Source organism: Pseudorca crassidens, chromosome 8, assembly GCF_039906515.1.
Source record: "Pseudorca crassidens isolate mPseCra1 chromosome 8, mPseCra1.hap1, whole genome shotgun sequence".
NCBI lineage: Eukaryota > Metazoa > Chordata > Mammalia > Artiodactyla > Delphinidae > Pseudorca > Pseudorca crassidens.
Window position 1 is genome coordinate 88,547,728 of NC_090303.1, and position 25,898 is coordinate 88,573,625.

A 25,898-nucleotide genomic window follows, 5' to 3' on the forward strand; every position below is an offset into this window, starting at 1 on the left:
GTATGTCATACATGGGCTTCCCTGGTGGTGTAGTGGTTGAGAGTCCGCCTGCTGATGCAGGGGACACGGGTTTGTGCCCCGGTCCGGGAAGATCCCACATGCCATGGAGCGGCTGGGCCCGTGGGCCATGGCCACTGAGCCTGCGCGTCCGGAGCCTGTGCTCCGCAACGGGAGAGGCCAAAGAGTGAGAGGCCCCCATACTGAAAAAAAAAAAAGAAAAGAAATATGTCATACAATCTCCCATGTTTACCTTTTCTTAAAACAATTATCTCATTGAAAAACTGATAGAGCTCCACATGCACATGCAGTAAGAAGGCTTCCCCAGCCACAGATGACCACAGTAACCAGCAGAAGCAGCGTTGGGGAGGGAGATTGGGGAGCTGGAGGCTAGGCAGAATAGTGATGGGGAGAAGCATGTAGCCCTTGCGTGCATTTTTTGCGGTTTCTCTGATTCTATGTGCTATTTAATTTCTGCCTTAAGATAAACGTGGGTGAGATGAGAAACATCTACCTCACTGTTGTCTATCCAGAGAGGAAAAAAGGAAATGTGGCTGTGAGTTTGCATTTACTGAAGGAGCATGCAATAATTCCCTTGTTCTGTGTAGCTTTGTGGAGTCTCATTAAAAAGCTGGATAGCCACAAGAGCAATTTTTAAAATAAGCTGAGTTTAAGGGATCCAAAGTAGCTCCTCTTGTATTACGTTCTCTGTTGTCTTGGTGCATTTAGTCTGTTGATTATATTGTGTGTGTGTGTGTTTGTTTTTGGATTAAACAGATTGCTGAGCTGGGTGAAATAGAATACATTGAAAACCTACGTCTCCTTCGAGTTCTCAATCTTCTAAGAAATCCAATTCGGGTGAGACATCCTTTATGTTGGGGGCAGAGGAGAGGGATGAGGACTTTCTTGAAATTCTTCATGAAGTGCTTTTGATAGAACATCAGGAATGTGAATAAGGTGTGTTTATCTTCATTCTCTATTAGAAGGTGTAAGCAAAGTCGCACCTATGTACCACCATAGGTGCATGTAAAGCCTGAAATTGAATACTGGTTGCCTACTCTGTGTGGTCATTTGTGACTCATCCGGGTGGTAATAAAGATTATCAGGCGGGAGCTATTGAGATTGTAGAGCAATGTCCTTTTACATGAAAGAATGCGTGATGCCTGAGGTGTAGACGGAATGTGGTTCCTATTTAATAACAGGGGAAAGTCTAAGATTAGACACTTAAAGAAATTCGCCTTGGGATTGTTGTAAAATTGGCATTGTAAAATGATTATAGAAAAAAATCATATATTTCCTACTGATTCTTCACCTATGGATATCAAACTTTCAGACTTTTTCAGGATTCTTTTTTTTTTTCCCCCAGTGATAGATCCTTTCGCCTCAGATCTGTCCCTCCTTCTTTGTGCGTATGTCATTCATTCCCCTTTCTATCTATATCCTTCACTCGCCTTTCCATAGGCTCTTGAATTTGTATGTATCTCTGAGTACCTTTCTTTTTGTGTGTGTCTTGAGAAACGTGTCCGGGCAGGCAAAAAATCAAAATGAAAAATAAGATCTAAAAATAAAAACAATGTTTGGTATGAGAATAGTGGCAGGCAATTTAAAGCATCCCTAGGAAAGAAAGTGTTTAAAGTGGCCATCCCTCCCAGTTCCAGATCCGTAAAGAGCATCTAGGTGTTTGCATAAATAAATAGCACAAACCCTTTCACATGTTAACTCATTTATATATAAACTTCCCCCACATTTGCACTTTGAAGTACACAAAAGGTACCATTGTATATTCATTTCATGTATATTCTCATCCTCAGAATGCATCACCCACTTAATATCTTTCCCTTCAAAGAGATGTAGCTTCTTAATACAAAATAACTGTAACTATATTTCTAAAAGGCAGGTAATCCTAACACAGAAGATGATAGGGCGTAATATGGGGGTTGTTCTGTAAGTGAATATCATTTTATTATTGTAAAACAAATTCATAGTTAATCATACAAATTAATATAAAACAATACAAAGTAATAAATAATTAGAAATTAATGAAACTCTTTGGAATTAGAAGATAGGGTTTGGGTCACTGGCCATAGAACCTTAGATGAAATACTTCACTTCTCCGAGCCTCAGTTGTTTTTTCTTTAGAAACGAACATAATCAGAGCTGTCCTGCTTATCTCACAGGGAGATTAACAGGATCACACATTTGAAAAGCTTTATAAGTTACAAGGCACAGTCTGCGTTTGAGTTGTTAATATAAGGGGACTGGTAAGCTGAAAATGTAAAGACCTATGCAGGGTGTGTGTGTGTGTGTGTGTGAGTGTGAATGAATGACAGCGTTAGTATGAAAGTAGACTGCTAGTGGAAAAGGAAGGTAACTGAATAACCCTCTTGATATTTTAAACAGGAAGAATCTGACTATTGTTCCTTCGTAATTTTTATGCTACTTCGATTAACAGAATTAGATCAGAAGAAGATAAGAGTGGAAGAAAAGGTATGTAATCGTATCATTTCCTGTGTTTATGAGTTGATAGGCTCAAAAGCTCATGCTGCCTGCTGCAAGACCAATACAATCCATAAATGATTACATAACAGTATGTACAGTCATTATTTAGGGGGCGTTTCCTTGTCCTAGGATCTATCTGTTTCACCCTCTGCAGAGCTGAGTGTCAACACAAATGCAGTGAAAGCCCTGCTCTTGGTACAGTGAGGAGACTGGCTGTGGGAAACAGAAGCAGCCCCCGTGTACATAGGCTGGCAGCAGTATAGCCGACTGTTAGTTTGGATGATAGCTATCATATTTGGAGGGTGTGTGATCCTATCTGTGTTACTCGAAAAGTTCACTTAATAATGAAGTGAATTATAATGTCATTCTAACACATCATCGAAAAGACTCAAATAAATCAATACTCTGATTTTTAAATCCTTTATGCTACTCTTTAAGATAATGATTCTTCTGGACACAAGTTGAGAGTAACCAGACATTGAATGCTAGCACCTGCCAGCCCCTTCCATACCTGTGGAAGCTAATTTGTCATGTTGTCATGACTGGTGTCAGCTGAAATCTCCACTAATGAGGGGTTTCTTACACTGGATGCAAATTTGAGATGGGAATGAAAAAGCAGGTATAAATACGCAAAGAGGCAGATATTCCACTTCATAAATGCCTTTCTGAAATCTTGGTTAAAAAATAGTTACAGATGCAAGTCTGTTATCATTCTCTCACTCAAAGGCACTTATTAGATTTCTCTTTCCCTTTAACATTGTGCGAAGGGAATAACATTTAAAACCACGCATTAGATAAAGGTATGGTAGACAAGAATAGTGTATTTAGAGGGATGACAAGGCCGGGGGACGGAGAACTGTCCATCGTGGGGAAAAGGCCCATATCTTTGAAAAGAGAAAGTTACACTAAAAGAGGGGGAGGTTTAGTAGAATTTGAGATCATAGGAATAGTTCTTGGCATGATGGCATGAGGAAAAATTCTGCAGTAACAACTACCTGGAATCTAGAGCTATGAATTTTATTTCTTTTCATACTAAAAGTTGAAATGTTTACTATATTAAAGGTCATCTTAGACTTTAGAGGTTTTGATTTTGCTTTTTTCCTTTCAAACCAGGGAGTATAAAGAAATAGGTGACCAAGGGGCTCCAGCTCAGTACTTTAAAATAATTATTATTCTTTAGGTTTTAGGAAAGTTAGAGTAGACATGAAGACAGAACACAGATTCCTGGTCACGTGTCTAGTACATTTCATTATAGAAAATCTAAGGCTTGTCTTCCTTTTAAAATGAATTTTTTTTCTTTTCCCTTTGCATTTCTAATTCTGGAAAAGGTCGCGGCAGTGAACAAATACAACCCTCCCCCAGAAGTGGCCGCAGCCCAAGATCACATGACCCATGTTTTCAACAGCCTGATGCAGCCACAGAGGATCTTTGACAGGTATTTCTTAGGGACCCTTTGGGTAGAACACGGGGTAGCCAGCATAGGACAACCTCATCATTTCCCTAGCCCTGTATTTTGTGACCCATTCCTTTCTCACCTCTCTGAGGGAGGGGATCAGGTCTTTATTTGACAGGCTGTATAGTCTCAGATATAGTATATTATCATCACATGTTTGAATGTGGGGCTCACTTGTTGGCATTTTCCCAAGTGTGGTGATGAGTAGATTCAACATCCCTCTTTCATCTGGACCCTTGAATGGTGGCTAGCCTGTGACATAGGATGGTGAAATGAAAAAGAAAAAAAGTTTGCCAACTTTTCTGCTGTAGGATAGAACCACAGACCTTAGCCTCATTAACAGAGAATTGTGACGATCTCTATCCATTGTCAGTTTCTCCTTAGCTGTGCGTGAATGCTAGATACCCCTGCCAAAGAGCACCCAAGACCGCAGGTTATACGTTAGAGAGTCCCTAGAAGGAGGCCCTCCTCACCTGAGGGAAACCCGAAACAGTCTTTACAGTGATTGCCCTGAGCCCCAGGCAACCTAGCAGGGAGAAGTCATCCAGCTTGGTTGAACACAGGAACAGCATCTCTTACCTCTGAGTTCGAAGATAAATTTACCACGATTTCTCCATATCTTTTTAAACAGTCTGTTGGAGCAGATGGCCATTTACGCTATAAGTATAATACAGAAATTCTATCAATGCCCAAAGGCATTTTAAAATTACTTGTAAAATCTCTTGGTTATTAATGGCTTCTCTTCTTCATGTGGTCTGCTCCTGTACTTCACACAGTTGGTTTCCCACAGAGAGAAGATGTTTTATTTTGCGTCCAGGACATGATTTTTTACATGTAATTTAATAATGTAGATGTTGACAGTTTTATATATTTATGGTAGCTCTCTAGGTGAAATGATTTATCATTTATTTGCATACATCTGGAAAAGCACATTTGATTTAAAAGAAGGGCATTTATGTCCTCATTGTATTTCTTTTCTAGTTTATGAGATTGCTAGTTGTTTCATGCTTTAGGGTACATTTATATAAAAATATGTATCAAAGAAATTTACAGCAATGTCTGATAAACACGTATTTCTGGATCATTTCTGACTGTCAGGCAGAGAAGAGCAAATGGCCAAGCAGCCCCAGATGCTCCGGGATGGAGCAGGGCTCACTCTGAAAAGCTCATGGAGGCAGGAGCAGGGGTGCCATGCCCTTCCCACTCTGAGTCAGGATGCAGCTCCCTGGCAGCCCCAGGAGTCAGGCTCTAGGAGAGGAACCCTGACTCTTGGTCTTGGGACTTTTAGGCTGTGATATTTGGGAATCACTGTCCCCTCTTCTGGCGGGATTGGGGTGAGGATCCAATATTGAAATGACATGGCAGAACCTTGACTCTGGCCTGGTAGTCAGTGATAGCTTTCTTGCTCTCACCTATGACAAGGTTCTCCAGGCTGATCTTGTACAAGTCCTGTCCAAACTCTGGAATCGGCCATTTCTCCAAGAAGCCCTGGTTTGTTTCAGTGAGAAATGGTATTTCCCAATCATAATGTGGGTGCTAGAGACAAACATGGCACTGGGTTGATCATTGTTTCCACGTCTTTTAGTGGACAGAGCTAGGGATATATTTCCTTCCCTCCCCTCCCTCCCCTCCCCTCCTTCTTTCCTTCCTTCCTTCCCTACATTCATTGATCCATCTATCTATTCTTTCTTTCTATCTATCCATCCACCTATCTTGCCTATTTGTACCTACCTATTACATCTGTTCAATCTTTTATATCTATCTAATCTGTATTTAGATAGATCCATCTATAGATAGATGCTAAAACACCTCCTGAATTCATATTGGTACAATTCAATTTCAAGACTGTAGTTGAGCTTTTACTTAATCTCATCTCTGTTACATCTGTATCTCCTTTTCTCCCTCACCAAAGACAGAGGAAGATGGAATTAGAATATCCCATAATTGCTCTTTTTTAAAGTCCCATATTACACCACAACAGTGTCAGAATACCAGTAGTAATAATTACTGGAAACATGAAAAACATATTTTGCCTATGTTCCTCCCATTAACCATTCCCTCATTGTTTTTTATTGTGGTAAAAAAAAAAATATATATATATATATAAAAAACACATAAAATTTGCCATTTTAACCACTTTAAAGTGTACAGTTCAGGGCTTCCCTGGTGGCGCAGTGGTTGAGAGTCCGCCTGCCGATGCAGGGGACACAAGTTCGTGCCCCCGTCTGAGAAGATCCTGACCGCTGAGCCTGCACGTCCGGAGCCTGTGCTCCGCAACGGGAGAGGCCCGCGTACTGCAAAAAAAAAAAAAAAAAGCGTACAGTTCAGTGGCATTAATTATATTCACAACATTGTGCAACCATCACCACCATCTGTTTCCAAAACTTTTTCATCAGCCTGAGCAGAAGCTCTGTAAACATTAGGCAATAACTCCCCATTTCCTGCTACTCCCAGTCCCTGGTAATTTCCAGTGTACTTTCTGTCTCTCTGAATTTGCCTACTCTATATATTTTATATAAGCATCAATCACTCCATTTTAAAAATAGTGTACTGTATTTATATTGTCAGAACATATATCCATCACACACTATACTTTCTCCTTTGCTGTCATTTAGTCTTACTTTTCTGGGTAACGGCATATTTATTGCTCACTGCCAGCCCTTACAACTGATGCCTCCTCTTGAGTCATTTTGGTTGTATGAAGCTTGTTCTCTAGCAGATTCCTTAGGAAGAGCTGTGGAATCAGTATCTCTTGAAATCTTGCATGTTGATAATATTCTCTGCCCTTTACACTTGAAAGTCATTTTTGCTATATGTAAAGTCCATGGCTCACACTTTTTCCCTTGAGAATATTAGAAGGGTTTCTCCATTTTCTTTTGGTGCAAAACATTGCTGTCAAAAAACTGGTGACAATCTAATTTTCTTCCCCTTATAAATCATGTGTTCTCTTTTTCTAGCTGAATAATCCCCCCAGCTTTTTTTAAGCCCAGTAATTTTACTAGACTATGTCTTGGTATTATTGTTACAACATTTATAGCCCAGTTGTTCTAGGCTAATATTCTCAGGTATGTTGTATAGTGTTATTTTATTTTTTTTAATTTCAGAAAGGTTTTCTTGAATGACAGTCTTTAATATTTGTTCCTTATCTTTGGTTTTCTTCTTCAGGAAGAAGGTCTCCTTTGCCTATCCTCAATATTTCTCACTTTCTCTCAAAATTCTTTCCTTTAATTACTTAAAAAATTATTTCGAGGTAATTTTAGATTCACATGCAGTTGTAAGAAATAATACAGAGAAATTCTAGATATCTTTCACCCAGTTTCCTCCAGTGGTAATATCTTGCTTAGCTAAAGTAGAATATCAAAACCAGGAAGCTGACATTGATACAAGCCACCAACCTTATCAAGTTTCACCAGTTTTGCATGTACTCCTGTGTACATTTAGTTCTATGCGATTTTATCACATGTGTAGATTCATATGAGCATGACTCCAGTCAAGATACAGGAGTTTTATCACATGGATCCCTTTGCTTCCCTTTTATAGCTGCAGCCACCTCCCTCCTGCTTATCTTCCCTAACGTTTGGCAACCAATAATCTGTTCCCCTTCTCTGTAATGCTGTCATTTCAAGAAGGCTATATAAATGGAATCATAGAGTGTATGTATAACCTTTTGGGGTTGACTTTTTTTTTTTTAACTTAGCCTCTGTTGAATATATCAATGGTTCATTCCTTTGTATTGCTGAGTAGTATTCCTTGGTGTGAATGCACCACAATTAGTTTAACCAACCATCGAAGGACATCTGGGCTGATTGCAGTTTTTGGCTACTACAAATACAGCTTTTATGAGTATTCACGTGTAGGCTTTTGGACGTTGCAGTTTCAACCTGCCTGCTTTCTGCTGGATACCCATTGTTTTGGGGTTCCCTTGTTCTCAGACGCTGCCCGTTGCTTCCTCCTTCTTCCTCTTGCCCAGCTTCCAGTGCCGTAAACATCTTGCGGGTTTGTGGCTTTTCATCTGGTTTGTTATCCACATTTTCCATGGGCTTTTGTTCTCAAGTTTTTCTGTTTTCCTGTGAGTGTTCAGAGAGATTGAAAAATTATGCTGCACTGCCCCCATTCTTCACAGAATCTATACCTCAACCATGATTTTTTTCAAAATATTATATTTTATTCCATACTTCTAGAATTTGTGTCTTGAGTGGAACCCAAACACTTCAGCTCTGCACGTTGCAAGAGATTTTATATAAATTAGTCCTTTGGTCTTTTAGACCAGAAGCCATGCCGAGATTCATATATAAGCTCTTACTTATTAGTTGTTACTTTGAACAAGTTAATTAACCTCTCTGTACTTCGGTTTCTTTATGTGTTAAGTGTTATTACAGCTTCCTGTGATAATTAAATGAGGTAATGCATGTAAGACGCCTAGAATAGCACCTGGCATATAGTAACTGTTCAGGTAAATTTCAGTGATTACTGTTTTCTTTGCACATGAGTATTCTTTTTTTTTTATTGGAGTATAATTGCTTTACAATGTTGTGTTAGTTTCACATCTGTGTTCTAATTGGATAGATACAGATGTTAAAGTTTACCTCTCAGAGGGCAGTCTTATTTCTTTCATTTTGAAGTTCTTGGGGGGAATACTTTATCAACCAAGAATTAATATCTCTTACCATATTTTTCCTTTAAAAAATCTTGTTAAGGTAAATATTTTTGCTATTTTGCAGTCGACTTGCTTCTGGAAAGTAGGACCATCCTTCCATAGAGTGTCTACATATAGTAAATGCTGGATTACTGGATTAATTGTGATTGTGACATGGACACTTTACACACTGGATGCATTAATATGCATGTCTACTCTGCCCTGTTGCAGCACCCTTCCTAGTCTGGATGCCCCTTATCCCATGTTGGTATTAGCTGGTCCTCAAGCATGTGGTAAACAAGAACTCGCTCACCACCTCTGCAGACAGTTCAGCACTTACTTCAGATACGGGTAAGTTTCTTTATTGGCTGGTAAGGCTGTAAAATGTCGGATATTGCTAATGTTGGCTATTAAAACGTACATAGAAGGCTTATGAGCTTCTTTGCCAGTTATTACACTGTGATATTCACTGTATTTTTTTTTTTTTTTTACTTTAATCCTCCAAATGTTTTACTTAATTCAGTGACAGCCGAAATCACGCCCCAAGGTTTGGAAATACACGTGGTTGTAATAAAGCATCATGGTGTTGGAACACGGGCTCCTCCTGTTGCCATGTGGTGTGACAACGTGAATCACAGTGTTGTGATGGATGGTGGGTGGGTCTGTGCACCGGTGACAGCCTCTCCTAATCTCTGTTGGAGCCCACGCTGCCAGCACGTCAGCTGCTTTATTTCCACGCGGGTCTTTCTCTTTCGAGGGATATTTCAGAAGGAAGGAAAGAGAAATGGCAGCAAAAGATTTCCTTTTCCTTTCCCTCAGGTTAGCATTCAATACACTTTCAGTTTTCTGGAGCAGATATTTTGCTGTGTGGTTCCCTAATGACTCAGTTAAAATAGCAGAATATATCCAAAAGCCTAGAACCATCCTAGAAAATCTTCAGCTGGATTTACAGACTTTTTAAAGGTGTCTGGGTCTCAGATTTAGTTATTGCTGTGACCTTTTAAACTGGTTTCCTCTTTTATTGTTTTAGGTATGGCAGAGACATTACTGTTGGATTAGTGATGTTTGTCAGTGAGCTGAGAATGTGACTGCAAAGATATATAGGACAGCAAGAAAAAGAAATGCACATTATTCTCTAATGCTGTTGCACACAGGTTCCTTCCCTTAAGCTACACATGTTCAGACAGTGTAAATACTGTTTTAAACAGGTCTAGTTATCTAGAGATCTAAAATTACATTCCTCATTTGAACAAATCCAGAATACAAATACTGTAGAATAATTTACTCATTAATATATTCTAAACACCCTGAAGCAACCAAAATAAATTAAAACTTAATATCAGAATTAAAAAGTACAGAGTGTCATTATGCTTATACAGCGGTACTGAACCTGTTTCAAAAGATAAGTGGAGCACAATGAACGGACGATCAAATTAGGGCAGGAAGGTGTATCCTGACTATCGTGCTAATGTATAAACCTGGAACCTTTCAGCAAACCAAAGCTTTGCTGAAGACTTTGGTTACATAAAGACTTACATAAACCAAAGCTTTCCCTGGTTAGAAGTCCTTTCACATCTCTGACACCAATTCTGTTGCAAATGGTTCATAGCCTATCCTTCATATTTGTTTGTGATATGCACTCTGAGGCACGCTGGGCCAGATGTGTTCTTAGAGGTGTTTATTAACTCATCGTCAGGATTCTGATCCAGTCGGCCTCAACATTCTCACCTCGATAGGCCCCCTCAATGTTCATTTTCATTAAATCCTGCTTTTCCCCTATTAGAATGTCTATCCGTCAAGCTTGGGATGATGTATTTAATGCCTGTTTCCCATGCTCGACTGTAAGCCCAATGAGGGTGGGGACCAATGTCAGCTTTGTTCACCACTGAGTTCTCATCGTTCAGCAGAAGGCCAGGAACTTAATAAATGCATGAGAAATATTTGCTAAATGAAAGACTAAGTGATTGAGTGAATGGATGGATGAATGAATTAATGGTATTATATGAAAAATTTAGTGGGAAATAACTGTGGTAAGAAGCATAGGTGGTTTTTCCCAACCTCCACTGATGGATACATGGAGAGATGAAGGAATTCATTCATTTGTTCATCCATTCTTTCAATAAATATTTATTGAGTTCTTCCCATGTGATAGGTCCTGAAGATACAGTGGGAACAAGATCGGTGAGGCCCTTGCCTTAGTGAAACTTATAACCTGGTAGGGGACTCAGACCTTAGTTAGCATCATATGCAGTTTGTGTGGAGGCACAAGATGACAAAACATAATCCTAAAATTAGCTTCCTGCTCCTATACTGTTACTGTTGCCACTGCTGTTTTTCTCCTCTGGATGGGATTAGTAGCAAGAGGAAAGACACCCATAAATACCCCACACTCATGCATCCACCTCCCTCACAGGCTCAGAAGCCTTGCCTAACCATGCACCCTCATGGGGGCAGAGGTCAGGGCTCGTTCAATAGCACATCATTCACCAAAGCAAGGATCAGAGAGCATATCACTGGATAAGAAAAGGTATTAGGGAGCTAGTAATTTCAAGCATTGAGAAAGTCAGATAGTACTACTATTACATGCAGCAACTTTCTAATTAAAACAAATGATAAAACCAAAGCACATCTTCAGGGGCAAGTCCTTGCTCTTGTTTATTTTATTTATTTATTTTTTGAATTTAATTTTATTTAATTTTTTTATACAGCAGGTTCTTATTAGTCATCCATTTTATACACATCAGTGTATACATGAAAATCCCAATCTCCCAATTCATCACACCACCACCACCCCATCCCCCTGCCGCTTTCCCCCCTTAGTGTCTGTACGTTTGTTCTCTACATCTGTGTCTCAATTTCTGTCCTGCAAACCGGTTCATCTGTACTATTTTTCTAGGTTCCACATATATGCATTAATATACGATATTTGTTTTTCTCTTTCTGATTTACTTCACTCTGTCTGACAGTCAATAGATCCATCCACGTCTCTACAAATGACCCAATTTCGTTCCTTTTTATGGCTGAGTAATATTCCATTGTATATATGTACCACATCTTCTTTATCCATTCATCTGTCGATGGGCATTTAGGTTGCTTCCATGACCTGGCTATTGTAAATAGTGCTGCAATGAACATTTTGGTACATGAATTTTTTTGAATTATGGTTTTTCTCGGGGTAAATGCCCAGTAGTGGGATTGCTGGATCATATGGTAATTCTATTTTTAGTCCTTTAAGGAACCTGCATACTGTTCTCCATAGTGGCTGTGTCAATTTACATTCCCATCAACAGTGCAACAGTTCCCTTTTCTCCACACCCTCTCCAGCATTTGTTCTTTGTAGATTTTCTGATGATGCCCATTCTAACTGGTGTGAGGTGATACCTCATTGTAGTTTTGATTTGCATTTCTCTAACAATTAGTGATGTTGAGCAGCTTTTCATGCGCTTTTTGGCCATCTGTATGTCTTCTTTGGAGAAATGTCTATTTAGGTCTTCTGCCCGTTTTTGGAATGGGTTGTTTGATTCTTTAATATTGAGGTGCATGAGCTGTTTATATATTTTGGAGATTAATCCTTTGTCCATTGATTCATTTGCAAATATTTTCTCCCATTCTGAGGGTTGCCTTTTCGTCTTGTTTATGGTTTCCTTTGCTGTGCAAAAGCTTTTAAGTTTCATTAGGTCTCATTTGTTTATTTTTCTTTTTATTTCCATTACTTTAGGAGGTGGATCAAAAACGATCTTTCTGTGATTTATGTCAAAGAGTGTTCTTCCTATGTTGTCCTCTAAGAGTTTTATAGTGTCCATCTTACATTTAGGTCTCTAATCCATTTTGAGTTTATTTTTGTGTATGGTGTTAGGGAGTGTTCTAATTTCATTATTTTACATGTAGCTGTCCAGTTTTCCCAGCACCACTTATTGAAGAGACTGTCTTTTCTCCATTGTATATCCTTACCTCCTTTGTCATAGATTAGTTGACCATAGGTGCGTGGGTTTATTTCTGGGCTTTCTGTCTTGTTCCATTGCTCTCTGTTTCTGTTTTTGTGCCATAACCGTATTGTCTTGATTACTGTAGCTTTGTAGTAGAACTAGTCGGAAGTCAGGGAGTCTGATTCCTCCAGCTCCGTTTTTTCCCCTGAAGACTGCTTTGATTATTCAGGGTCTTTTGTGTCTCCATACAAATTTTAAGATTTTTTATTCTAGTTCTGTAAAAAATGCCGTTGGTAATTTGATAAGGATTGCACTGAATCTGTAGATTGCTTTGGGCAGTACAGTCATTTCACAATATTGATTCTTCCAATCCAAGAACATGGTGTATCTCTCCATCTGTTTGTATCATCTTTAACTTCTTTCATCAGTGTCTTACAGTTTTCTGTATACAGATCTTTTGTATCCCTAGGTAGGTTTATTCCTAGATATTTTATTCTTTTTGTTGCAGTGGTAAATGGGAGTGTTTCCTTAATTTCTCTTCCAGGTTTTTCATCATTGGTGTATAGGAATGCAAGAGATTTCTGTGCATTAATTTTGTATCCTGCAACTTTACCAAATTCATTGATTAGCTCAAGTAGTTTTCTGGTGGCATCTTCAGGATTCTCTATGTATAGTATCATGTCATCTGCAAACAGTGACAGTTTTACTTCTTCTTTTCCAATTTGTGTTCCTTTTTCTTCTCTGATGGCCATTGCTAGGACTTCCAAAACTATGTTGAATACTAGTAGTGAGAGTGGACATCCTTCTCTTGTTCCTGATCTTAGAGGAAATGCTTTCAGTTTTTCACCATTGAGAATGATGTTTGCTGTGGGTTTGTCATATATGGCCTTTATTATGTTGAGGTAAGTTCCCTCTATGCCCACTTTCTTGAGAGTTTTTATCATAAATAGGTGTTGAATTTTGTCAAAAGCTTTTTCTGCATCTATCAAGATGATCATATGGTTTTTATTCTTCAGTTTGTTAATATGGTGTATCACATTGATTGATTTGCATATATTGACGAATCCTTGCATCCCTGGGATAAATCCCACTTGATCATGGTGTATGATCCTTGTAATGTGTTGTTGGATTCTGTTTGCTAGTATTTTGTTGAGAATTTTTGCATCTATATTCATCAGTGATATTGGTCTGTAATTTTCTTTTTTTGTAGTATCTTTGTCTGGTTTTGGTATCACGGTGATGGCGGCCTCATAGAATGAGTTTGGGAGTGTTCCTTCCTCTGCAATTTTTTGCAAGAGTTTGAGAAGGATGGGTGTTAACTCTTCTGTAAATATTTGATAGAATTCACCTGTGAAGCCATCGGATCTTGGACTTTTGTTTGTTGGAATATTGTTAATCACAGTTTCAATTTCATTACTTGTGGTTGGTCTGTTCATATTTTCTTTGTCTTCCTGGTTCAGTCTTGGGAGGTTCTACCTTTCTAAGAATTTGTCCATTTCTTCCAGGTTGTCCATTTTATTGGCATAGAGTTGCTTGTAGTAGTCTCTTAGGATGCTGTATATTTCTGTGGTGTCTGTTGTAACTTCTCTATTTTCATTTCTAATTTTATTGATTTGAGTTCTCTCCCTCTTTTTCTTGATGAGTCTGGCTAATGGTTTATCAATTTTGTTTATCTTGTCAAAGAACCAGCTTTTAGTTTTATTGATCTTTGCTATTGTTTTCTTTGTTTCTATTGCATTTATTTCTGCTCTGATCTTTATGATTTCTTTCCTCCTGCTAACTTTGGGTTTTGTTTCTTCTTCTTTCACTAGTTCCTTTAGGTGTATGGTTAAGTTGTTTATTCGTGAATTTTCTTGTTTCCTGAAGTAGAATTTTATTGTTGTAAATTCCCCTCTTAGAACTGCTTTTGCTGTATCCCATAGGTTTTGGATTGTCATGTTTTCATTTTCATTTGTCTCTAGGTATTTTTTCATTTCCTGTTTGATTTCTCCAGTGATCTCTTGGTTATTGAGTAACGTATGGTTTAGCCTCCATGTGGTTGTGTTTTTTACGTTTTTTCCCTGTAATTCATTTCTAATCTCATAGCATTGTGGTCAGAAAAGATGCTTGATATGATTTCAATTTTCTTAAATTTATTGAGGCTTGATTTGTGACCCAAGATGTGATCTATCCTGGAAAATGTTACGTGCACACTTGAGAAGAAGGTTTAATCTGTTTTTGGATGAAATGTCCTATAAATATCAATCAAATCTATCTGGTCTACTGTGTCATTTAAAACTTGTGTTTCCTTATTAATTTTCTGTTTGGATAATCTGTCCATTGGTGTAAATGAGGTGTTTAAGTCTCCCACTATTACTGTGTCACTGTCGATTTCCTCTTTTATAGCTGTTAGCAGTTGCCTTACGTGTTGAGGTGCTCCTATGTTGGGTGCATATATATTTATAATTGTTATATCTTCTTTTGGATTTATCCCTTGATCATTACGTAGTGTCCTTCCTTGTCTCTTGTAACATTCTTTATTTTAAAGTCTATTTTATCTGATATGAGTATTGCTACTCCAGCATTCTTTCGCTTTCCATTTGCATGGAATATGTTTTTCCATCCCCTCACTTTCAGTCTGTATGTGTCCCTAGGTCTGAAGTGGGTCTCTTGTAGACAGCATATATATGGGTCTTGTTTTTGCATCCATTCAGCAAGCCTGTGTCTTTTGGTTGGAACATTTAATCCATTCACATTTAAGGTAATTATTGATATGTATGTTCCTTTCACCATTTTCTTCATTGTTTTGGGTTTGTTTTTGTAGGTCCTTTTCATCTCTTGTGTTTCCCACTTAGAGAAGTTCCTTTAGCATTTGTTGTAGAGCTGGTTTGGTGGTGCTGAATTCTCTTAGCTTTTGCTTGTCTGTAAAGCTTTTGATTTCTCCGTCGAATCTGAATGAGACACTTGCTGGGTAGAGTAATCTTGGTTGTAGGTTCTTCCCTTTCATCACTTTAAGTATATCATGCCACTCCCTTCTGGCTTGTAGAGTTTCTGCTGAGAAATCAGCTGTTAACCTTATGGGAGTTCCCTTGTATGTTATTTGTCATTTTTCCCTTGCTGCTTTCAATCCTTTTTCTTTGTCTTTAAATTTTGCCAGTTTGACCATATGTCTCAGTGTATTTCTCCTTGGGTTTATCCTGTATGGGACTCCCTGTGCTTCCTGGACTTGTGTGGCTATTTCCTTTCCCATGTTAGGGAAGTTTTCAAGTATAATCTCTTCAAATATTTTCTCTGGTCCTTTCTCTCTCTTTTCTCCTTCTGGGACCCCTATAATGCGAATGTTGTTGCATTTAATGTTGTCCCAGAGGTCTCTTAGGCTGTCTTCATTTCTTTTCCTTCTTTTTTCTTTATTCTGTTCCACAGCAGTGAATTCCACCATTCTGTCTTTCAGGTCACTTATCTGTTGTTCTGCCTCATTTATTCTGCTATTGATTCCTTCTAGTGTATTTTTCATTTCACTTGTTGTATTGTTCATCTCTGTTTGTTTGTTCTTTAATTCTTCTAGGTCTTTGTTCAACATTTCTTACATCTTCTCGATCTTTGCCTCCATTCTTTTTCTGAGGTCCTGGATCATCTTCACTATCATTCTGAATTCTTTTTCTGGAAGATTGCCTATCTCCACTTCATTTAATAGTTTTTCTGGGGTTTTATCTTTTTCCTTCATCTGGTACCTAGTCGTCTGCCTTTTCATCTTGTCTATCTTTGTATGAATGTGGTTTTTGTTCCACAGGCTGCAGGATTGTAGTTCTTCTTGCTTCTGCTGTATGCTGTCTGGTGGATGAGGCTATCTAAGAAGCTTGTGCAAGTTTCCTGATGGGAGGGACTGTTGATTGCTGTTGTTTAAATTTTCTTTTATTTTATTCTTTATCCATCATATATTTTATTGATTTTTAATTAAATGGAAAGAAAAAGGGCTGAATACAGTCTCATTTCTCTGCCATTTGCTTGAATGTTTTCTTTCCCTCCTATTTATCTCATTTTCTCCCAGCATTTTGTCTTTCTTTTTCTTTTTTCTTTTTTTTTTTTTTTTTGGTACGTGGGCCTCTCACTGTTGTGGCCTCTCCCGTTGTGGAGCACAGGCTCCGGAGGCGCAGGCTCAGCGGCCATGGCTCACGGGCCCAGCCGCTCTGCTGCATGTGGGATCTTCCCGGACCGGGGCATGAACCCGCTTCCCCTGCATCGGCTGGCGGACTCTTCTTTTTTTTTTTTTTTTTTATACGGTGTGCGGGCCTCTCACTGTTGTGGCCTCTCCCATTGCGGAGTACAGGCTCCAGACGCTCAGGCTCAGCGGCCATGGCGCACGGGTCAAGCCGCTCCACGGCATGTGGGATCTTCCCGGACCGGGGCACGAACCCTTGTCCCCTGCATCGGCAGGCGGACTCTCAACCACTGCGCCACCAGGGAAGCCCGGCTGGCGGACTCTTAACCACTGCGTCACCAGGGAAGCCCTTGTCTTCCTTTTCAAATTGCATTCACCCAAGACCAAGACATTCAGTGAAATTTTCACATGGTAAGTTGCATATCCCGATGTATAAATATTAAAAACATGGCTCGGTGGTATAACAAATATTGGAGAGGCTGAGGGATTGTGCTCTTGTCCAAGGATCTGATTTTACCATTTGTTCTTGGTTTTAGAAATAGGTTGGATGTTCTTTCTTTACTTGTATTAGTTACAAGTGGCCTAGAGATAGGCATTTACTGCCTTCGGAGTCTCTCCATTTATTTCCAGTCTTAACAATACCATACAAATCAGTGGCTTCCTAGAAAAGTGCTGGGTAATGAGAGAAACAGAAAGCAATACCGGCACGCCTGTTCATCTTCCAGATTTAAGGCCTTGAAAGTGCTCTGAATGGTCATGAAAGTAAAACTGTATACTTCTTCCTTATTTCTCTATTTTATAGCAATCTCTATTTGTGTAACCTTTTTCATGATGTTGACTACTAACTATATTTTATTTTTAGCACTATAATATGGTAAAATAAAAGCCTGCAGCTGTTTAGCTAAATGAGATGGTATGAGCTGTAGCTCCCCAAGAGCCGTCTAATCTAGTGTCTCTTTATACAGGTGTGACAGACTAGTAGAATGGTTTATTTATTCCTTCAGTCATGTTTCTTGAGCACCATCCATGTGCATTGTACCAGTGATAAAATTGTAAAACAAGCAGACATGAGTCTTGCCCTCCTGGCAGCTTACACTCTGCTGTGAGATTAGATAAGTAAATGCTAACAAGACAGTTTGATGGGTGCTATGATGAGGGAAGTAAAGAGCCTCTGTGACAGGAGAAATAAAAAATAAGTGGGATGTGAGATTTGAGGCAGGGGGGAACAGGTGCCTGAGATCCAGGCAGAAAGAACAACAGGCACATTTGAGTTTTTTGGCTGCGTTGGGTTTTTGTTGCTGCACACAGGCTTTCTCTCGTTGTGGCAAGCAGGGGCTACTCTTTTGTTGTGGTGCATGGGCTTCTCATTGTGGTGGCTTCTCTTGTTGCAGAGCATGGGTTCTAGGCATGCCGGCTTCAGTAGTTGTGGCACACAGGCTCAGTAGTTGTGACACACGGGTTTAGTTGCTCCGCGGCATGTAGGATCTTCCCGGACCAGGGCTCAAACCCGTGTCCCCTGCATTGGCAGGCGGATTCTTAACCACTGCACCACCAGGGAAGCCTGGCACATTTGATTAACTGAAAGTACACTGTAGTGTGGCTAAGCTTGAAGCATGGAGGAAGATGGCAGAAGACCAGAAAAATAGACAGGGGTCTGATCATAAGGGGTCTCTAAGCAGGGGAGTGTCATGATCACAGCTGCATTTTAGAAAGTGTCCCCTGTGGGCAGTTTGGGAGGGTGCTTGGGGAGGGAAGGCTGGAGATGAGGAGACTGGTTAGGATATAGTGACAGGTGATAATGGCATGAATTAGAAAGTGGTATGCAGTTACAGGAAAGTGGACAGAGTAGTGGCTTCCTGGAATTTGATACTCAGACACAGTATGTGCTGGAATCTTCTCTGTTTGTGATCTCTTAAATTGTGTCCAGCAGTTTATTGACATATATTTGCATTGTGCATTGGGACCAATTTAATTTGCCTACCAAATGCCCTAGGAATACGTGGGCTTTTGTGGACACCCAGTGAAAGAGTTCCCTCACTAACAATATGGCATGCTATAAATGTGCTTGAATTTGGATGTGCTCACAGCCAAGCCTCTGCCTAAATATGTGCAGTAACAAGTTATTTCTTGAAGCAATCTGGTCCAGAGTTGAGATTCTAAATCTTCATGCTTCTGAATCACACTAAAAAAATTTCTACTTCCTCAGCTGCCTGCTAGCTCTTCTTAGGCATTGTTTCTTCTTCCTCTTACATTTTCCTGGATTTAGTAATATTTCGTTATTTGGCCTGGCCTTCCAGATTCCTTTCCCTCCTGATCATCTCCTCCTCTCCATGGACTTGGTGTGTTAGGATCCTCAGTGACAGCTGGCCAGTGAATTGGCCTTTAAGAATGTCTGACTCACCCTTAGGCTTTCAGTGCCAGTGTTGTATTCTGGGGTTAATCGCGAACACAGCTCTTTGTCTGTTAAATGAAACTAACAGGGAGTATGGCTCCCATTACAAACCATGATTTAATTAATTTTCCGTGATTTAACTAGTAAATAGTAAACTCATGGAAATGTAAATTACAATTGAAATTATATTTAGACAGGAGAGAGGAACGATGTTGAAGGTGGTGGCCCAAGCAAATTGCTTCGTCTGAAATCTGGCACCATGTTTTTCTGAGTTTAATGAAACATTGCTTTCACTGTGAAGTATTTCCTTTTCAAGACATTCACATTTGGGCAGCATACTACACAGCGAACATTTCTATATGTGAAAATTGGATGACAGGTTCAAAAAACCGCAGGTCATCTTAGGTCCTTCTTAATAGAAAGTTCCGTAGTGGATGCTGGTTCTGTCATAGCTTTCTCCGTGTCAGTGAAGCCATCTCTTTATTTACCTGCCTAGAAGCTTCAGATTGCTTCTTTGCTTTGTCTTCCTTTTAGAAATTCTGAAAAAATCCCTGCTACTCAATTCCTTTGTTGGAAAATGCAAATTCAGTGCCGTGTGTATAGGCTATGCTAAGGGTGTGTGGTACAGGATGCCAAGTCAGCGAGTTATCTATCCTGACTGTCAAGGACACCAGTAGACAGAAGGTCTCAGGTCCCTGCCAAGGGGTATAAAGAAATTCCAGTGCATGCAAACAGCACAACAAACGTCATGGTGTTTTGACAGCCTTCTCTTAAAATGTGCTCTTTCCTGTGTATACAATTTAAATGTAATGTTAAGACCTTTAAATTTATAGTATAGCTAATTCTTGATTTTAAGGAAGGGGAACAGCGGTATGAATTAGAAAAGTTTGTCTGTCTTTGACTTTGAAGTGGAGAAGATTTTGAGGTTGTGAGTTTACCCTCTTAGTGTGATACTAAAAGGACTTGACTTTGGTGTCATCCTGTGGTTGTTACTTAGTCACGTTACTTTACTGCTGTGCCTCAGTTTCATCATCTGTAAAATAAAAACAGTAGCACCTACCTCATGTCTTTCTGTGAGGAGTCAATGAAATAGTATGTCAAGTGTCTAGCTACCTGCATCTCCTGTTTTAAAACCATAGGATAATCTAAAAATCAGTTTGTGTTCCCAGAACTTAACATTGGGAAGTCAGCATGGTCTGAAATCAACAGTCCTGGTCTAGATGGGAGCCCCATAGTCTAGTTCTGGGACCGATACTGGCCTGCTCTGTGGCCTCGGGCAAGTCATTTTTATAGTCATCTTAAAATGGAGCTCATCACAGCTGCCATCCACTTAACATGTTTGATTAATTCATTCATGTCACAAATCTTTAGTAAATGCCTACTGTGGGCCAGGCATTGGGAATGCAGTGGCAGATAAGATCAACAAGATAAAGTCCTCTCCTCATGATTTGTATGTCCTGCTGGAGAAGATAGGAAAAAACAGATAAGAGAAGGCAGTTTGGGTGATGGAGAGTAATTGGGGGCATGGTGGGCTGGGGTAGGGATGCTATTTCAGGTAGTGGGCAGAAAAGGCCTCTTTGGTTGAGCTGAGAATGCCATTCAGCTTTGGAATCATGGCTTCCCATGGGAGGTTCGTACATAGTACTGATAAGTGTGGCAGGAATAAAGAATGAGCTGGTCTCTGCCCTCAAGCAGCAGAGGAGATGGGGTCCTGAATAGGGGGCTGGGAGGAGTTGGTGGCAGGCACTGAGGCTCAGGGTGGATAAAGAAGAGGTGCAGAACCCATCCACAGGTGGTCAGGAAAGGCCTTTTGGGGGTGACCCTTAAATTGAGTCCTGAAGACAAGTGGGCTAACCTGGCAGAGGAGCGGGGAGGGAAGCGTTACAGAAAAAGCCCATAGATCAGAGAGAGCATGAAAGCACTTGGGTGGAAAGTGTATGGGTAATAAATACTGTTATACTTCTTAAAGTATTATGATGTGATGTCAGAGGTGGTGATTCAGAAGGTGATAAAGAACAATGAATGAAAGTTTGGTGTCGATAATCTAAAAGTTTTTATAATCCCTATGAAGTCTAGCAAGTGGATGTAGTCTAGCACTGCCAGAGCTCAGGGTTCTCAGAACAATGTTACTTGATGTTTCGTGGATCAATTTTAATTTTTGAAAACACACTTTACACCAAAACCTTTTCCATTTTGAATTTCAAGCTAATAGAAAGAGACGAAGTTCTCTGCATTCTGTTTTCAGGGCCTGTCACACCACAAGACGGCCGTACTTTGGAGAAGGGGAGCGGGTTGATTATCATTTTATCTCTCAAGAAGTTTTTGATGAAATGCTAAACATGGTAAGACTGCTCTTTATATTTAATGCACGAGAAATGTATGTTCTGTGGTAGAAATATTAGGAAATAGTGTTAAGAAAGAGAATTATATTTGTGTTTTTCCTGAGAGATGTGTTCTTATTGAGTTGGTTCTTTTCTTAAACCATTTGATACATCACTGTTCACATGCTGCTTTATTTTATGATCTTGGAGAAAATATTGTATATTTCCAATGACACTGAATAAATAGACGTTTTAAGAAAATGGAAGAAAGCACCACGAAAAGATCTTGAGATCTGTGTTTATCAGGTGCTGCTCTATTGGTCAGATTTGACTCAAGATAAACAATTCCCAAAGACTTGATGTGATGCAGCAAGCTTGGGAATGGAGCCCTTACCGGGGGTTGGGGGCGGCGTGTTCTGTCCCGAGACCACTCCCTCTGTTTGGTATCACTGGTGCTTTCTAATTGTTGTGACCCTAAACACCATTTCACACTGGTGTGTCCCAGCCAGTTGGTCTTCCCTGGACACATACACAGACTTGACCTTCCACCATAACATCGCTGTGTTGAGAAGTCCTAAGTCCTGGAGGTCATTAATGCATGTGGAAGCTCTCGACAGTAGACAGGAGAAGTTTCCTCATTTCTTTGAGGTCTGTGTCTTTCCTAGGTGAGGATAACTACCCTGCCCTTGTTCATTTCATTGGAGCTCTGGGCGACCTTATTCACCCATGACTTCAGTTAAACAGAAAGAACATCTCATATCTTTATCACTACCGATGGATCTGTAAGCCTTTTATTTTCTCTTCACCTTGGGCCTTATTTTTGTTTATATTATCATTTTTTCTATCACCAAATGAATCCTACACAACTCTTTTTTTTTTCCCCTGAAGCTTCCTGAAGGACGGGATTAAGGACTAGTCTATGCTTCTGCTTTTGAAAGATTACCATCTAACCAGTGATACTCTTACAGCTACATCCCTCCTCCCCTCCCTCCCCTTCTCCATCCTCCATTCTTTTTCTGCCCCATCCCCAGATAATAGACCTGGCTTATACCTCAGTGCTCATAACTGTGGAGCATTTAAGCATAGGCTCTGCAGTTGCCACGAGTTTAATTTTGAATGACCAGCTTTACACATGGTGCGTATTTTCTCTTGCATTCACAGAGAAACCCAAGTGAAAAAACACTATAATCCCTAGGCCATTTTCCCTTTAATCTTGTCAAAAGAACATCTTGGAAATTCTTTATGAGTTTCTCTCCTAGGGCTATGTTTTAGAAGTTCGGTTTTATGTACCAAGGGTAGTCTGAGACTTTATATTTCTAAAAGCCGTTAAGAGAAACCTGAGGAGTTATCTTGATATTAGTAAGAAGCATTCTCTTAAGACTCTTTGGGTTGAAAGACAGCTAGTTCCCAAAATTGATGTTAATTTCTTGTTAGAGTCTGGGGCATTTTTTCTTGATTTAGTTCCACTGTTCTCAGTGCCCCATGTGCTCCTCTGATGTTTCATACCTTATCATATCTGTAATCAAGTAAGTCTGGTTCAGTTCCTAGTCTGAGAAATCACTGTAGTTTTGTACTATATTTAGTCTTCTAGTTTTACTCCCTCTATGAGAGTGCTTGTGTGTTTGAGAAGTACTCATTTTTCCTGCTTCTGCTAACATATTACTTCACTGTAAGGGCATCATCATATTCAACTTGAATTTTGCTTCAAATCTTCTTTTCTTTCAAGTGAGCTTGAGGCTGTTTCGTGAAGAGAGACAAACCTAGAGATTAGAAACTCGTGACACATTGTCAGGTGAGCCAACCACGCCCACACACTCAGCCTCTGTACACAGAGCCCCTCTCCATGCACGTTCCCCTAGCCAGCCTGCCCCCTCCCAAGTCACAGTACCCCTTGACAGACAGCCTGGGCACACCCCACCCCAGCATGCCTGCTGTGGACAGTCACACCTCTCCACTCTGACAGGTACACATAGACTAGCACATGCTTCCATATACACTCCACACCCTCCCCAAAAACAAAGATCATCCCCCCATGTGCCCACAGACGCGTGAACCCTTCTTAAGCCTATATACACAGTCACTTACCTGCAGAGACTCTTGTACTCTTGTGGAAGTAAGATCACAGATCTGGAGGTCTCTGAGGTATGATTATTGCTGTTTATTGAGAAATCCACAGGCAGGAAGCGGTGAAAGGAGTATCACCCTCCAGAAGCTGGGGGACCACTCATCTCAATTCTTAACAAATCAGTTGAACAAGGCCTGTTTTACATACACTAGTACAGTGCAAGATTTCTCCCAACCTTACATCCTTCCAGAAAATGTTTTTGGGATCCACAGAGGGAGGCCCTTGTACACACAAGTAAACAAACTCATAGTATATATCTGAAAAGTGATTCAAATATACATTATGAAAACAGAGTGAGTCACAGTAAACAAGATAAAGTATGGCGTACCTGACGGGAGACTCAGGTGTCTGTCTATATAGATATAATATAGATAGATAGTAAAAGGAAAGGAGTCACAGTATTTGTCCCAAAGAACACAGTATGACATTGAGGGAGTAAAGTAAAAGGATATTTATTGCTGGGTCTTTAACTTATAGAATATATGACATAAATGTCTTCTGATTATGGTGGATGGGGGTTTTCCTCATCACCCGCAACAGACACATCCCCCAGAGACCCACCCTCCTGAGGGACACCGTATGTCTCCTAGCCTTCTAACAACCCCCCGCCAGGCAGCGCCCCCCCCCCACAACATACACACACGCAAATCTCCAGAACATTTGGGCCAGGAGGCACAGGGCAGCATCAAAGACCCCTGACTGCTACTGTTTTTAATGACGGCGCTGCCTTTTGCTGGGCTTCAATTGATGGGATTTGGCCTTGGGAGTTTTCACTTCATTATTTATTTCAAAATCATGTTATCTGAGGAGTCACGGTGGCTAAGGATGTCCACATTTTTATTCCTTCTGTTGTCATCAACATCCCAGTTTAGATTAAATCTTGTTGTCTAATAAATATAATATCATCAAAGGAAAAGGCAGACAATTTTTTTTAATACATTTATTTATTTTTGGCTGCGTTGGGTCTTCATTCCTGCGCACGGGCTTTCTCTAGTTGCGGCGAGCCGGATCTACTCTTCGTTGCTGTGCGTGGGCTTCTCACTGCGGTGGCTTCTCTTGTTGAGGAGCACGGGCTCTAGGCGCGTGGGCTTCAGTAGTTGTGACTCGTGGGCTCTAGAGCACAGGCTCAGTAGTTGAGGCGCACGGGCTTAGTTGCTCCGCAGCACGTAGGATCTTCCCAGACCAGGGCTCAAACCCGTGTCCCCTGCACTGGCAGGCGGATTCTTAACCACTGCACCACCAGGGAAGTCCAGTTCAAACAATTTTGAGAGATGTGTTCTACTTGCTTTTTTTTTTTTTTTGCACGAGACTACAGTTTCAGGAAGAACTGGGCTTCCAGAATACAGAGAGAAGGCAGTATTTGTACCTCAGATGACTAGAGGGCACACAATACTGATGCTGAATACATTTGGGGCAGTTTCAATAAAAAGCTATGTTTATAAGGAAAAGCAGGATGGGTCTGTTTTTCATCGCTTATCTCAGGATGCAAAGGTTTATGGATGTCGCTGTAATTCATGGCCTTCAGGCTTATCTGGGAATGCAAGGCACTTGAGAATGGAAGCTTTTGGGGGAGACCTGGTGTACTGGCATAGCTGAAATGGCTGAGGCAAAGGGTGAACTATTAGTTTTGCTTTCTCAGTAATGAAGGTTTATAGTGCAGGTTTGGCAGGAAGTGGGTAAGTAAGCAAAATGATCTGTTTATCATAAGCTTCACTGCCTTTACTCCGCTCTAACGTTTGGTCAGCTGGTTATTTCCAAAAGCCTAATATTTTTTGGCCAGCTGGGAATTGTGAATGAATTTCTGTATCAGTTTGGTATTAAGTTTCATCAACCCATTGTCATCCTTATACAATTGCTAATATTTATACGTTTTGTGGAATCGTATAAAAGTAAGACATCAAATCATTTTATTTATATTAAATTCCGTGATGGCAGCTGTTACAGGAAAATCTTTGCACTTCTTACATTGCAGGGGAAATTTATTCTGACCTTTAATTACGGTAATCACAAGTATGGATTAAGTAGGGACACCATAGAAGATATCGCAAGAGATGGTTTAGCAAGCTGTGTTCATATGGAAATAGAAGTAAGTGCTTTTCATTCAGTCGATTTCTTTTTAATGCGTAAATGTGTATATATGTGGGATTGGGGAGGGGGCTGCAGTGTGTGGATCTACAGTGTGTAGGCCGAACACTGCTAGGCCCAAGAGGAATGCATACAGATGTGTGAGATTTTAAGTTCGTAATTAGCTTAGGGGAAGAAAGATACAAATAATTCAAATGACAGGAGTTGGATTACAATACTAGACATCACCCAAACGCTATGGAGTAAAACTGCCACTCAAGATTTATTTTCTAAGTTATCTCCTCACTAAATTATCCGTTTTTCTTTTTAGAGCACTGGTCTCTGTA

At 40.1% G+C, this 25,898-nt stretch overlaps 1 protein-coding gene across 4 annotated transcripts in view; it reads left to right on the forward strand.

The window, feature by feature from the left end:
- LRGUK (leucine rich repeats and guanylate kinase domain containing) overlaps positions 1–25,898 on the forward strand; it is a 118,278-nt gene that overhangs the window by 48,149 nt on the left and 44,231 nt on the right. For all 4 annotated transcript variants that reach the window (XM_067747060.1, XM_067747057.1, XM_067747058.1 and 1 more), the window contains 6 exons: positions 775–855; positions 2,398–2,484; positions 3,825–3,931; positions 8,817–8,936; positions 21,287–21,383; positions 25,460–25,573. In XM_067747060.1, the coding sequence (XP_067603161.1) occupies positions 775–855; positions 2,398–2,484; positions 3,825–3,931; positions 8,817–8,936; positions 21,287–21,383; positions 25,460–25,573 (606 nt within the window). The remainder of the gene's footprint in view (positions 1–774; positions 856–2,397; positions 2,485–3,824; positions 3,932–8,816; positions 8,937–21,286; positions 21,384–25,459; positions 25,574–25,898) is intronic.